The sequence below is a fragment of the Stigmatopora argus genome, chromosome 18 (genome assembly GCF_051989625.1).
Source record: "Stigmatopora argus isolate UIUO_Sarg chromosome 18, RoL_Sarg_1.0, whole genome shotgun sequence".
In the NCBI taxonomy this organism is placed as follows: Eukaryota; Metazoa; Chordata; class Actinopteri; order Syngnathiformes; family Syngnathidae; genus Stigmatopora; species Stigmatopora argus.
The window spans coordinates 6,242,817-6,255,763 of record NC_135404.1 but is presented as its reverse complement, the minus strand read 5'-3'; the positions used below and the strand labels follow the sequence as shown (position 1 = coordinate 6,255,763).

The 12,947-nt window shown below is 38.1% G+C and overlaps 2 protein-coding genes and 1 long non-coding RNA gene across 8 annotated transcripts in view; 1 reads left to right on the top strand and 2 right to left on the bottom strand.

The window, feature by feature from the left end:
• Positions 1 to 44: 44 nt before the first annotated feature.
• The window catches only part of LOC144092474 (peptidyl-prolyl cis-trans isomerase FKBP3-like), a 15,261-nt gene continuing 2,358 nt past the window's right edge, over positions 45 to 12,947 (top strand). Inside the window, exons 1-3 of one of the 5 annotated variants that reach the window (XM_077625292.1) lie at positions 45 to 308; positions 2,531 to 2,710; positions 5,805 to 5,908. In XM_077625292.1, coding sequence (XP_077481418.1) covers positions 2,677 to 2,710; positions 5,805 to 5,908 — 138 coding nt within the window. In that variant the 5' untranslated portion in view covers positions 45 to 308; positions 2,531 to 2,676. Of the gene's footprint in view, positions 309 to 898; positions 2,238 to 2,257; positions 2,711 to 5,185; positions 5,621 to 5,804; positions 5,909 to 12,947 lie in introns of those variants that run through there. The other 4 variants (XR_013306043.1, XM_077625293.1, XR_013306042.1 and 1 more) reach the window with 4 other exon arrangements.
• LOC144092473 (sulfotransferase 1C1-like) lies at positions 1,202 to 4,249 on the bottom strand. The gene is made up of 7 exons (XM_077625291.1): positions 3,904 to 4,249; positions 3,204 to 3,332; positions 2,879 to 2,976; positions 2,666 to 2,792; positions 2,512 to 2,606; positions 1,468 to 1,648; positions 1,202 to 1,389 (listed from the first exon to the last, which is right to left on the bottom strand). Exons 1-7 carry the CDS (start codon positions 4,052 to 4,054, stop codon positions 1,277 to 1,279), a joined length of 894 nt encoding a protein of 297 aa, XP_077481417.1. The 5' UTR covers positions 4,055 to 4,249; the 3' UTR covers positions 1,202 to 1,276.
• Positions 9,345 to 10,650, bottom strand: LOC144092902 (uncharacterized). 2 transcript variants are annotated; one of them, XR_013306170.1, is made up of 3 exons: positions 10,589 to 10,650; positions 10,277 to 10,344; positions 9,345 to 9,720 (listed from the first exon to the last, which is right to left on the bottom strand). It is a non-coding gene; the product is annotated as an uncharacterized LOC144092902 (long non-coding RNA). The 2 variants fall into 2 exon arrangements; XR_013306169.1 differs by lacking the exon at positions 9,345 to 9,720 and adding an exon at positions 10,121 to 10,188.

The following is a 12,947-nucleotide window of genomic DNA, read 5'->3' as shown; positions in this document are numbered from 1 at the left end:
AACTTCAGATTTTACGGCAACAAAACAAGTTAACAGTTAAAACTCAACATGTTCAAGCAGGAATCGAATCCGGGCCATTAAGAGTGCGCAGAAACTGAGATAAATATTAGCATGCTCTTATGTAGACACCAGTATTGAAGTATTATGTGGCAAGTCCTCATCTTCGTAAACTTGATTTCTCTTCTTTTCTGTCCCTCTTCATGCAATGCCACGACGAGAACGAGGACTTCGCCGGTGTGGACTGCGAAATCTTTGAAGCTGCCTCGGCAATGGTTGGTCACCATTAAGATGTACAACGCTCTGAACAGGTACGCCCACAGGTGTAATCTGATCTTATTCCAGAGAACCGGACTCGGTCTTTTTGATTATCTTCAAGCTTGTCTGAGAACCAGTCCCTGAGCTGCATGCAAAGTCAACATTTATTTCAAGATCAAATTTAAGCAGGGCCCACAAAACCTGTTCATGCAAATTTATTCAACCCATTTAATCAATACGGTATTAACTTAATCAAATGGGTTGGAAAAACTACGTAACTTGAGAGAACTGACAAGTTTGAGTTATGTTTACTGGAAAGAAAGTATGACTTAAAATGGCATGTGACCACTTTTTGTTTTAAATAAGAACGCTAACCCCATAAAATCCTCGCATTTTGGGTACAATATTGACATCACCAAAAATGTGACGTTATTTTTATTCGACAATTTTTTTGTATATATCGAATTAATACAATTTTATAGAAATAAACTATAAAATTAAAATGGATAAAATCTGAAGTACACCCTGGTAACAACTTCCAATTTCACTCTAAAGTTGATTTTTATTTTCATATATGGCCGAAATATTCAACATTGCAGTCCGTCATGGACCATTTTCTTTTACATTTACATGTTAGGTACATAGTTGCACTGTAATAATTTAGACACCATTATCGGTTCTAGACGTCCAATCCATTTTGACTGGCAGGGGCGAATAAACGGATGTTGGATTAGAATTCTAGTATCGTCAATGGCAGCCAAAGAGGAGGCAACGAATGAAAATAAACAAGCCTAAAGGCGCTTTTAGGTTTACTAAGTTATTATTCTCATCTTATATTCATATTTTCCTACTATCACGAGGATATGCAGAGCACTATATTAGCATTAAACCTGTTCTACAAACTTGGAATTAATATTGGAATAGGTGAAAAGCCATGTGAAAACAATGGCACTGAATATTTATTATAATGACTGTTATAATTTTTGACATTTGTCTGAAATACACAATATTTGGAACCGTCTCATAACCTGGTTCTGAATGGGATGTTTACATCTTTCATTTTCTTCCCGTAGTCCTCGTCGAACTCTGCCGACTGCTCGGTTGTGAAATGATTCTCCCAATCACCAACAACTCCTGTCGTAGGCAAAATCAGGAAAAGATGCGGTTTGAAGAAAATAACACTACGAGTAACCACCAAAGAACGGAAATGACCTTTTCGCATGAATTTGTGGGTGGACTGATCAAAGGCTTCCTTGGGAACAAATGCATAGTTAGCCATCGGGTTGTCCTTCATGTTCTTGAAACTTGTCTGCTCTACTATGTGATCTAGGACATCGTCAGAAATGGACAAGTCCAAGTAGTTCATGATTCGCTCTACTTCACGTCGAGGGTTCTGAAATAAGCACAAAAATTTCAGACAATAATAGTAACATGGTAAAATACTGACTCAGCTCCTACTCGAAGAAATAATAATGCAGTGCGTACTGCAAACTTTATGATAGCACTGGAAAAACCACCATCTAATACTGTCAATGTCCACATCATCACTTCAGAAGATGTAGTACATTAGTAATGTTGTAATATAGACAACTGTAGAGAAGATGGTAAACTAGAGAAAATTAGTCAAATTAAAAAACAAAAAGAAAAAACCAAATGACCAGTCAATTCTGAATATATTGTACTACTGGAAGAGGTAGTAAAGTAGTTATTAAGACGAGCAGAAATAAAAAAACTGGTAAAATATTTAAGCAGTAAAGGCAACTAGTCAGAAGAAAGTATAATTGTTTTGTTTTGGTGGTTGGGTGTGTCCTATTCGCGTGATTGTATGAGTTTTGTCCGTTTTGGCTCTCCTTCCCTAGTGTGATCCAGGTGTTTGTGATTGTCATCAACCTCTGTCTGTGTATTTAAATCCCTGTGTTTTTAGTGTGAGTATTCTGTTAGGATTCGCCTCGGCTGTGGAGCGGGAAGCAGTCAACAAAAAGGTAGTGCCGCTGTACAAACTGAAGATTTAATGAAAAGCGCTAACAGAAAACACCTTACAAATTATATATTGGGAAAAATTAACAACGACAACAAACTTAACGGGAAGGACAAAGTCAAGAAACGCTCACCGACGAGAGGAAACATAACGAGACAAAATAATACTCGCACACGGACGTGCAAAAACACGGGGTTTAAATAGACAGACAAGGGTTGATGAAACTGGATCACACAAGGGAAGGAGAGGCAAAAAATGTATTTTGCTAAATAATATACCTCTTGCATGTCTTCATAGAAGAGAAAGAGGATGTTCCTTTTTTGCCGTGCCTCCCAGAAAGCCTTGACGTGATCGTACCAGGACCCCCAAGCCACTGCAGAGAGGAAAATGAGTGACCTGCTCACGGCAACCGTCACGCCAATCTCTCCTTGCCTTCTCCTTGCATGAACTTGTGGACAAAGTCTTCCCAAGGTCCAGGTTTGGGAATCATTTGATTTAGGTGATGAAAGTAGTAGTAGCTCACCAGCGTGTCCTTAGCATTGCGCGCAACGTAGATCACCTTTAAAACAAGTTACCAAACGAGGGCTTCTTCTATTTTATCGCATTCGACTTGGATATTTTTATATCTTTGGAGTCGTTTCTTACTTTGCACTTGTTTTCCCAAATTCCCACGGGAACCAGTTGAAGCGGCAGGTGCGTCTTAATGACCCTCGGGGGATCCATTTCCTCCAGGAGCTCAAGACCTGACCGTGGAGAATAAGATCATTTTTGGTCCTTGATGATCTAGAACAGGGGTGTCAAACTCAGTTTGGTCCGTGGGACATATTAATGCCAACTTTGGGGTTCTGGGTTTGAATCCAGGTGTTCTCCCCGGGCCTGGGTGGGCCAATGAAAACTGGGCAGTGGACCACAGGTGGCCCACGAGCTGTAGTTTGGACACCACTGATGTTAATGCTGCTTGTTTACCCACCGGTTTGGCTGGAGATTTTGGTGGAAAGCTCCAGGAAAGGATTTCGCGTTGTTATGGGGCCTCGTCTGCAGCTCTCCACGTTTCCGTTATGAAGAAGAAGGTCGACTATCTCTTGGGTCCACGTCGTACCTTTTTGCGCAAATATACAAAATTTTATAGACAATTTCTCATGCTACTAAACTGAAATTTCCTAAAACTTAAGATATGTTTAACTCTTAGGAACGCACTTATGGTACTTATTGGTTGCTATTTACAGTGCAAGACGTCCAATTCATTTTCAATGGGAGTTTTTTTCCCTCATTGATTTACTTGTTTAAACCCTTAACACCAAGATTTTGAAAAATTAAGATTTAATTATCTTTTTTTGCTTTCCGGTAGATGCCTATTCAAGTTGAAAAAGTTCCTGAATCTATGGTAGTATCTTGGTTCTTGGCCACAATCCATTCCAGATGGCTGTTCACTCTAAAGTCGCACTTTTGTTTTTTATAGATTTTCTGGGCCTGCAACTAATACTCAAGTGCAACTTGTTTTTATTTTTTTTCTCTGGCCACATCTATTTCAGGTTATAGTTATCTGAAAAACTGTTGCGTTAACAGAAGCCTGTTTTTCTTCATTTTACTATTGTCACTTAAATGCATGTCTGTTGGTTTCTGATTAAAAACAATTAAATGCCTTTCCAAAAGTATGAAAGTTGACAAACCTGATTTAGGGTAGGAGGCGATGAGGAGATCCGACGGATGAGGACGGAACGCCGAGATGGCGTCCAATTCTCGAGCAGTTTGTTCCTTGAGCAGGATCCCATTTACTCTCACCAAGACAGGTTGAACAACGTCCGATTGCTTGTCCGTCATGATCAATTCTGCCAATGTTTTGCTCCGATAGTTGTAATAATGTAGACTAGATAATGTAATAGTTGTAATTTTTTTCGGAAACGTAATGGTGCGTTAATTTCTTCCTCTGATATCAAGTAATGTCTACTTTTGGTCTTGTAACAGCAGAATATTTGCTTTCAGCTCTTACTGAGCTCAAAGGTAACAACCCTTCAGTAGGAGGTGTCAACACAGCATGATTAACTCATTGGCTGCGATTGAGGGAATTCATTCATTTTCTGAACCGCTTATCCTCAAGGCTCGCGGGGGGTGCTGGAGCCTATCCCAGCTAACTACGAGGACCCTGAATCAGTGGCCGGCCAATCGCAGGGGACCACGACAGGGGCAACAATTCAGGCTCATACCTATAGACAATTTTAGTAATTAAAAAAACATTTTTAAAAGTCAGTTTGTTCTGTTTTTCAATGAATTAAAAAGGAACAAAAAATTGAAATAAATGGAAAATAATTGCATTTTTATTTTTTTTATTGCCGCTTTCAAAGAGAAATTCCTGAAAATAATATTTGCATTTTTTTAAACATTAAACAAGGAAAAAAAATATGCAATTTTACAGATTAAATTTGAAGAAATTTGAAATTTAAGTAGTTACATTTACATTCCAAGGACTACGCAGGAACACCTGAACCCAATGAAAGTGTGCACTAAACGGGTAAAAGTTTGCTTTTGCATAAATTGTAGGTGCTACTCCAAATTTTGGATCTCATGTCCAAGTTGGGCTTACGCCATTTATTACACTGCAAATGCCTGATTACGTCTGATCTTGGAAGCTAAGCAGGGTTGGGCCTGGTTAGTACTTGGTGGGAGACTGACTGTTTGGGAATCCCAAGTGCTGTAAGTAACCTCTTAGGTTACCAAGGGGAATTGGCTCAAGTGGTAGAGTGCTCACTTATCCTGTAAGAAGCAGTGGGATCTCTAATTTACACATTGCTTTTTGTAAATAAATACAATAAGAATAACTATGCATAGCAAGCCTTGTATTTGTAAAAAACGATCACGTTTAGTGAGGATTTTATTTGTTCCACAAAAAAATTACCATGTATAGTAAGGTTTTTTTTCTTTAAAAAAAAGTAGAACAAGTATAGTAAGGCTTTTTGGGTGAAACAAGACCATGTATATTAAGGCTTGTATTTGTTGAAAAAAAAGGTCCATGAATGGTAAGGCTTAAAAAAAGACCATAATTTTACAAAGTTTTTTTTCCTTAACAAAAGACCATGTATTGTAAGGCTTTTTTTCTTTAAAAAATGACCATGAGTGGTAAGACTTAAAAAAAAGAGAAATTGAGCCGTTAGAGGGCGCTGTCTTTGTTTCTTCCCGCTATTAACTTCCTGTCTCCAATCAAAGTACGTAGTATTTTTTCGTGTCTATTCTTAATACGCATCACCAAGGTCAGAGTTCAATTAGCCGCCATCTTTGAAATGATGGAGGAGCCAGAAGTTAGTACGCGTGTGGACTTCAGAGCTGTTCAAACATGACGATTTAACGAAGAAATACCTGGTGAAGTTCTTACAGGACAACACAGCGCATTCGGTACTTTGTCTTTGGGGATTTCGTAGCCCCAGTTCTCATTTTTAAGAGTGCTTTTGGATGGTAGCATGCTTCGTTAGCGTGATGTAGCCCCACGTTTTTGGAGACAGTCTTGCAAACAAATTGGCTACATTGCGTTACCTGTAGTTCTTTATGTTTAAAAAGAAATCATTCCATTGTGTTTCAGTTCCTCAACGAGCACAGACGGTTGGGAAACATCAAGAATGTGGCTTAAACGACCAGAAAGGAACGGCTTGTCGATGCCATGACGAGCAAATGTTTGTCAGCAAAGTGAGTCATTTTTAATAATAGTTTCTATTCTCTCTATCCGTCTAATTAAATGTCAGCGTTCAGTATTCAATGCTTTACTCAATTAGCTTGTTTTACATTGACATGAATTCAAATTTTGAATGAAAATCCTTTAACTGCTCTGGTGTTAATTTTTAATAGCAAAAATGTGTGTGGATAACTCGCACCCACACATGTGCTATCAGTGCAGGCGGAAGGAATAAACGCCACATAGAATATATACACCTTTTCATTTTTACCATGGGCTTGTTTTCCCTTCATTTTCCTAAAGGAACACCAAGGCTTGGACCTTTTTAGTTTTGGCAGTGGCTCCTTAGCCGGTAACCGGTGAAATAGTCCCAGGGGCTATTTAGCCGGTCACCGGTGAAATAGTCCCAGGGGCTATTTAGCCGGTCACCGGTGAAATAGTCCCAGGGGCTAATTAGCCGGTGACCGGTCAAATAGCCTATATGGCTCCATATGGCTATTTAGCCAGTAAGAATTCTGTGTGGGGTAAATAGTAAGGGTTTTTATTAAAAAATGACCATGTATAGTAAGGCTTTTTTATTTAAAAAAAAAACGACCATGTACAGTAAAGCGCTTTTCTTAAAAGACGACATAGTATAGTAAGGCTTTTTTTCTTAAAAAATGACATAGTATTGTAAGGCTTTTTTCTTAAAAAAAACGACATAGTATTGTAAGGCTTTTTTTCGTAAAAAACGACATAGTATAGTAAGGCTTTTTTCTTAAAAAACAACATAGTATAGGCTTTTTTCTTTAAAGACGACATAGTATAGTAAGGCTTATTTTCTTTAAAAACGACACAGTATAGTAAGGCTTTTTTGTCTTTAAAAACGACATAGTATAGTAAGGCTTTTTATTTACAAAAAAGACCATGTATAGTAAGGCTTTTTTCTTAAAAAATGACCATGTATAGTAAGGCTTTTTTGTTTAAAAAAGACCATGTATAGTAAGGCTTTTTTTCTTAAAAAACGACATAGTATAGTAAGGCTTTTCTTCCTAAAAAAACGACATAGTATAGTATGGCTTTTTTCCCCTAAAAAAACGACATAGTATAGCATGGCTTTTTTTCTTGAAAAACAACATAGTAGAGGAAGGCTTTTTCCCTAAAAAACGACATAGTATAGTATGGCTTTTTTTCTTAAAAAACGACATAGTATAGTAAGGCTTTTTTTCTTAAAAAACGACATAGTATAGTATGGCTTTTCCCCCCTAAAAAACGACATAGTATAGCATGGCTTTTTTTCTTGAAAAACGACATAGTCGAGGAAGGCTTTTTCCCTAAAAAACGACATAGTATAGTATGGCTTTCCCCCCTAAAAAACGACATAGTATAGTATGGCTTTTTTCCTTTAAAAAACGACATAGTATAGTAAGGCTTTTTTTCCTAAAAAACGACATAGTATAGCATGGCTTTTTTTCTTGAAAAACGACATAGTAGAGGAAGCCTTTTTTTTTCTTAAAAAACGATATTGTATAGTAAGGCTTCTTTTCCTAAAAAACGACATAGTATAGTAAGGCTTTTTTTCTTTAAAAAATGACAGCAAGTAAGGCTAAGAGAGTCGGAGAATAAATCTGACTTCTGATTCTTCACCTTTAGTTGTTGCTGTGGTCCACTGGCAAAATCATTGGGTCAGAACATGAAATGGGAATCAGGAGTGAGTTCAATTCCACTCGTTGCAATTCTCAAATTGTTTATTGAGGTAATGAAAAGGATATATGGGTCATTTTCACATAATTCAGCAAATAACGGTAAAGACACTTTCAGAAAATGAATAATTTACAAAATGCAATTCAAGCATTCTGATTATCTCTAATTAGCAACACTAGCACTGCCTGGAAATATCTTAGCTGGAACTTTAATGAAAACATAATTAATTAAAATTTAACCTGGATTTTACTAGTCTGAGCTCCTTGTACTGGTGAATGATACGATATTGGTGCCCCATAAGAGCCACAAGGTCTTTCTCAAGGTCATCACAGAGTTTCGCAATGGTGACAGATTTTTCTTTCTTCTGGATGACAACAACATCAATTGGCCCATTATTTGTCATTCTGGTCTCTACTCCCTTCTCCCATTCGTGGTATAACACTTGCTCCTTTGATTGCCTTATGTCATCAGTTCCATCCCTGTAGATCTTTTTGATGTATTTCTTGCAGACAGCACAGTTTCTAAACATACAACGGTAAAGACAAAATTTATTAACGGTAAAGACACAACATTCCACCTCAGCCTTTGACATTGGTAGATGGTATTTCTTGGCACTCAGTAAATGATAGTGTTCTGCATGCATACACCATGCCCAGTTCATTAAAAAGCAAAGTAATTATGTTCACCAAGTTTTTAGGACATCGGTAAAGACATGGAATTGTTACGACATTTCACAGGTATGGTCCTTACCTTGGTTTTAGTTTCATTCTCATGGCTTCTGCTTAGCTGGCGTTGACAATATGGCTGACAACATCCTGGTACTTCTCCCACACCAGCCACCTGGTGTATTTACTGTGAATTTTTTGGTGTATTTCTCATGTGATAACGGTAAAGACACACTAACTGATATGAAAGGTACATCAGTAAAACTGTTTGCAGTTGCAATTCTTTTGCATTTTTCTCAAAGACAACTTGAGTGAAAATACTATTGAAACAAATCTAAACAACACATTCTAAATAGAGACAAACAAATAAATCATAACCCGACTTTTCATTCCTATAAACTGTGACACTAGATTCTGGACATCTAACGGAGTGGACAAATTCAACATAAACTGGCTCTCAATGTATTTGTGTCTCAAATAGATTTCTCTTAAAATTGGTGCCAAATGTAGTATAATATGTGGCAAACAAAGCAGTAGTAATTAATTTTTATAACTTTGTAACACATAAAGGGAAAGTCCAGGGCCATATCTTTACCGTTATTTGCTGAATTATGTGAAAATGACCCATATACAACTTTCAACTTTACAGTGGTGCAGTGGCAAAGACAATGGGTCAGAACTTCAGGTGGACTCAAGTTCAAATCAGAAGTGAGTTTGATTCCACTCTTTGCAATTCTCAAATTGTTTATTGAGGTAATTAAAAGGATAAATATAACTTCCAATCACATCATTTCAGAAGACACTGTGGTCCAGTGGCAAGAACAATGGGTTGAAATTGAAGTTGCACACAAGTTCAAATCTGGAGTGAGTTCAAGTCCACTCTTTGCAAATCTCAAATTGTTTGTTGAGGTGATGAAAATGATAAATATAACTTCCAATCATCTCATTTCAGAAGTCACTGTGGTCCAGTGGCAAAGACAATGGGTCAGACAGACCTCAAGTTAGTGGATTTGACTGCCATGTGGGAGATGGGGTTCGAATCCCGCTCTTGTTTGACTAATCACTACACTAGTAGTTCAGTAAATGGGAAATCAATTTTTCATTCAAAAAAAGACTTAGTCATTTTTTTCAGCAAAACAATATTTCCGGTCAGCCTTCGGCTGACCGGAAGACAGTTGGGAGGGGGGATCCCTGGTGGCGTTCGACAGTCGGCCTTCGGCCGACTGCCGACGCCATGCAGTCGTTGACTGGCGACACCGGGACGTGAACCCTCGACACCCACGTCGCAGGCAGGTGACTTACCCACTACACCACGAGGCGGCCCGCCTATACATGATTGGAAGTTATACTTATCCTTTTCATTACCCAAATAAACAATTTGAGAATTGCAAAGAGTGGAATTGAACTCACTCCTGATTTGAACTTGAGTCCACCTGAAGTTCTGACCCATTGTCTTTACCACTGGACCACAGTGACTTCTGAAATGGAGTGATTGGAAGTTATACTTATCCTTTTCATTACCCAAATAAACAATTTTAGAATTGCAAAGAGTGGAATTGAACTCACGCCTGATTTGAACTTGAGTCCACCTGAAGTTCTGACCCATTGTCTTTACCACTGGACCACAGTGACTTCTGAAATGGAGTGATTGGAAGTTATACTTATCCTTTTCATTAGCCAAATAAACAATTTGAGAATTGCAAAGAGTGGAATTGAACTCACGCCTGATTTGAACTTGAGTCCACCTGAAGTTCTGACCCATTGTCTTTACCACTGGACCACAGTGACTTCTGAAATGATCTGATTGGAAGTTATACTTATCCTTTTCATTACCCAAATAAACAATTTGAGAATTGCAAAGAGTGGAATTGAACTCACTCCTGATTTAGACTTGAGTCCAACTGAAGTTCTGACCCATTGTCTTTACCACTGGACCACAGTGACTTCTGAAATGATGTGATTGGAAGTTATACTTATCCTTTTCATTACCCAAATAAACAATTTGAGAATTGCAAAGAGTGGAATTGAACTCACTCCTGATTTGAACTTGAGTCCACCTGAAGTTCTGACCCATTGTCTTTACCACTGGACCACAGTGACTTCTGAAATGATGTGATTGGAAGTTATACTTATCCTTTTCATTACCCAAATAAACAATTTGAGAATTGCAAAGAGTGGAATTGAACTCACTCCTGATTTGAACTTGAGTCCACCTGAAGTTCTGACCAATTGTCTTTACCACTGGACCACAGTGACTTCTGAAATGTTGTGATTGGAAGTTATACTTATCCTTTTCATTACCCAAATAAACAATTTGAGAATTGCAAAGAGTGGAATTGAACTCACTCCTGATTTGAACTTGAGTCCACCTGAAGTTCTGACCCATTGTCTTTACCACTGGACCACAGTGAATTCTGAAATGTTGTGATTGGAAGTTATCTATCCTTTTCATTACCTCAATAAACAATTTGAGAATTGCAAAGAGTGGACTTGAACTCAAGTCCACCTGAAGTTCTGACCCATTGTCTTTGCCACTGGACCACAGTGACTTCTGAAATGATGTGATTGGAAGTTATATCTATCCTTTTCATTACCTCAATAAACAATTTGAGAATTGCAAAGAGTGGAATTGAACTCGAGTCCACCTGAAGTTCTGACCCATTGTCTTTGCCACTGGACCACAGTGACTTCTGAAATGATGTGATTGGAAGTTATATCTATCCTTTTCATTACCTCAATAAACAATTTGAGAATTGCAAAGAGTGGAATTGAACTCATTCCTGATTTGAACTTGAGTCCACCTGAAGTTCTGACCCATTGTCTTTGCCACTGGACCACAGTGACTTCTGAAATGATGTGATTGGAAGTTCTATCTATCCTTTTCATTACCTCAATAAACAATTTGAGAATTGCAAAGAGTGGAATTGAACTCAAGTCCACCTGAAGTTCTGACCCATTGTCTTTGCCACTGGACCACAGTGACTTCTGAAATGATGTGATTGGAAGTTATATCTATCCTTTTCATTACCTCAATAAACAATTTGAGAATTGCAAAGAGTGGAATTGAACTCAAGTCCACCTGAAGTTCTGACCCATTGTCTTTGCCACTGGACCACAGGGACTTCTGAAATGATGTGATTGGAAGTTATATCTATCCTTTTCATTACCTCAATAAACAATTTGAGAATTGCAAAGAGTGGAATTGAACTCGAGTCCACCTGAAGTTCTGACCCATTGTCTTTGCCACTGGACCACAGTTACTTCTGAAATGATGTGATTGGAAGTTATATCTATCCTTTTCATTACCTCAATAAATAATTTGAGAATTGCAAAGAGTGGAATTGAACTCGAGTCCACCTGAAGTTCTGACCCATTGTCTTTGCCACTGGACCACAGTGACTTCTGAAATGATGTGATTGGAAGTTATATCTATCCTTTTCATTACCTCAATAAACAATTTGAGAATTGCAAAGAGTGGAATTGAACTCAAGTCCACCTGAAGTTCTGACCCATTGTCTTTGCCACTGGACCACAGTGACTTCTGTAATGATGTGATTGGAAGTTATATCTATCCTTTTCATTACCTCAATAAACAATTTGAGAATTGCAAAGAGTGGAATTAAACTCATTCCTGATTTGAACTTGAGTCCACCTGAAGTTCTGACACATTGTCTTTGCCACTGGACCACAGTGACTTCTGAAATGATGTGATTGGAAGTTATATCTATCCTTTTCATTACCTCAATAAACAATTTGAGAATTGCAAAGAGTGGAATTGAACTCGAGTCCACCTGAAGTTCTGACCCATTGTCTTTGCCACTGGACCACAGTGACATCTGAAAGTTTCAGTTTCTAATACATAAATCTCTCTCTCTCTCTCTACAGTACTGTACATATTCTCTCCATTTTATCAAATGTTTTTTTTTCAGTACAAACCAATGCGTGTTACTTATACAAGCCTTAAACATACAAATGCACTTATATAAACCTTCAATATACTTATATCAGCCTTAAACATAAATTATAATACAAAATATAGCACTGAATCAACTTACAAACAAATTCAACTTATGAACAATCGCTCGGAACCAATTGCGTTCGTAAGTAGGGGAGCGTCTGTATTTTACTCACCAAAATCCATCCTCCTTTTCATGTCATTTTCCCTTAAATAGAAGCAACCGTGTGTACTCAAGGGTTTCCAAAAACGACAAGGTAAGGTGTGGCCACTTCATGGTGTAGAGGTTTGTTCACCTGCCTGCCATGTGGGCAGGTGTGGTTCGGATCCCGGTTGGGAAACATTTTCCCTTAATTATTTCTATATATATATATATGTAGTCAAGACTTTCCAATAATGTCGAAGTAAAGTTTGGCCACTTCATGGTGTAGTGGTTCTGTTACCTGTCTGCCATGTGGGCAGACATGGTTCAAATCCCAGTTGGGAATTATTTTTCCCTTAAATAGAAACAACCTTGTGTAGTCAAGACTTTGCAATAATGACAAAGTCAAGTGTGGCCACTTCGTGGTGTAGAGGTTCGTTCACCTGACTGCCGTGTGGGCAGGCAGGGTTCGAATCTCGGTGGACGATGAACCATTTTGCCATTAAAAAAAGACTAAGTCATTCAGTCTTTCCTTAAATAAAAGCACCAAATGACCATGTATAGGCGGGCCGCCTCATGGTGTAGTGGGTTAGTCACCTGCCTGCCAT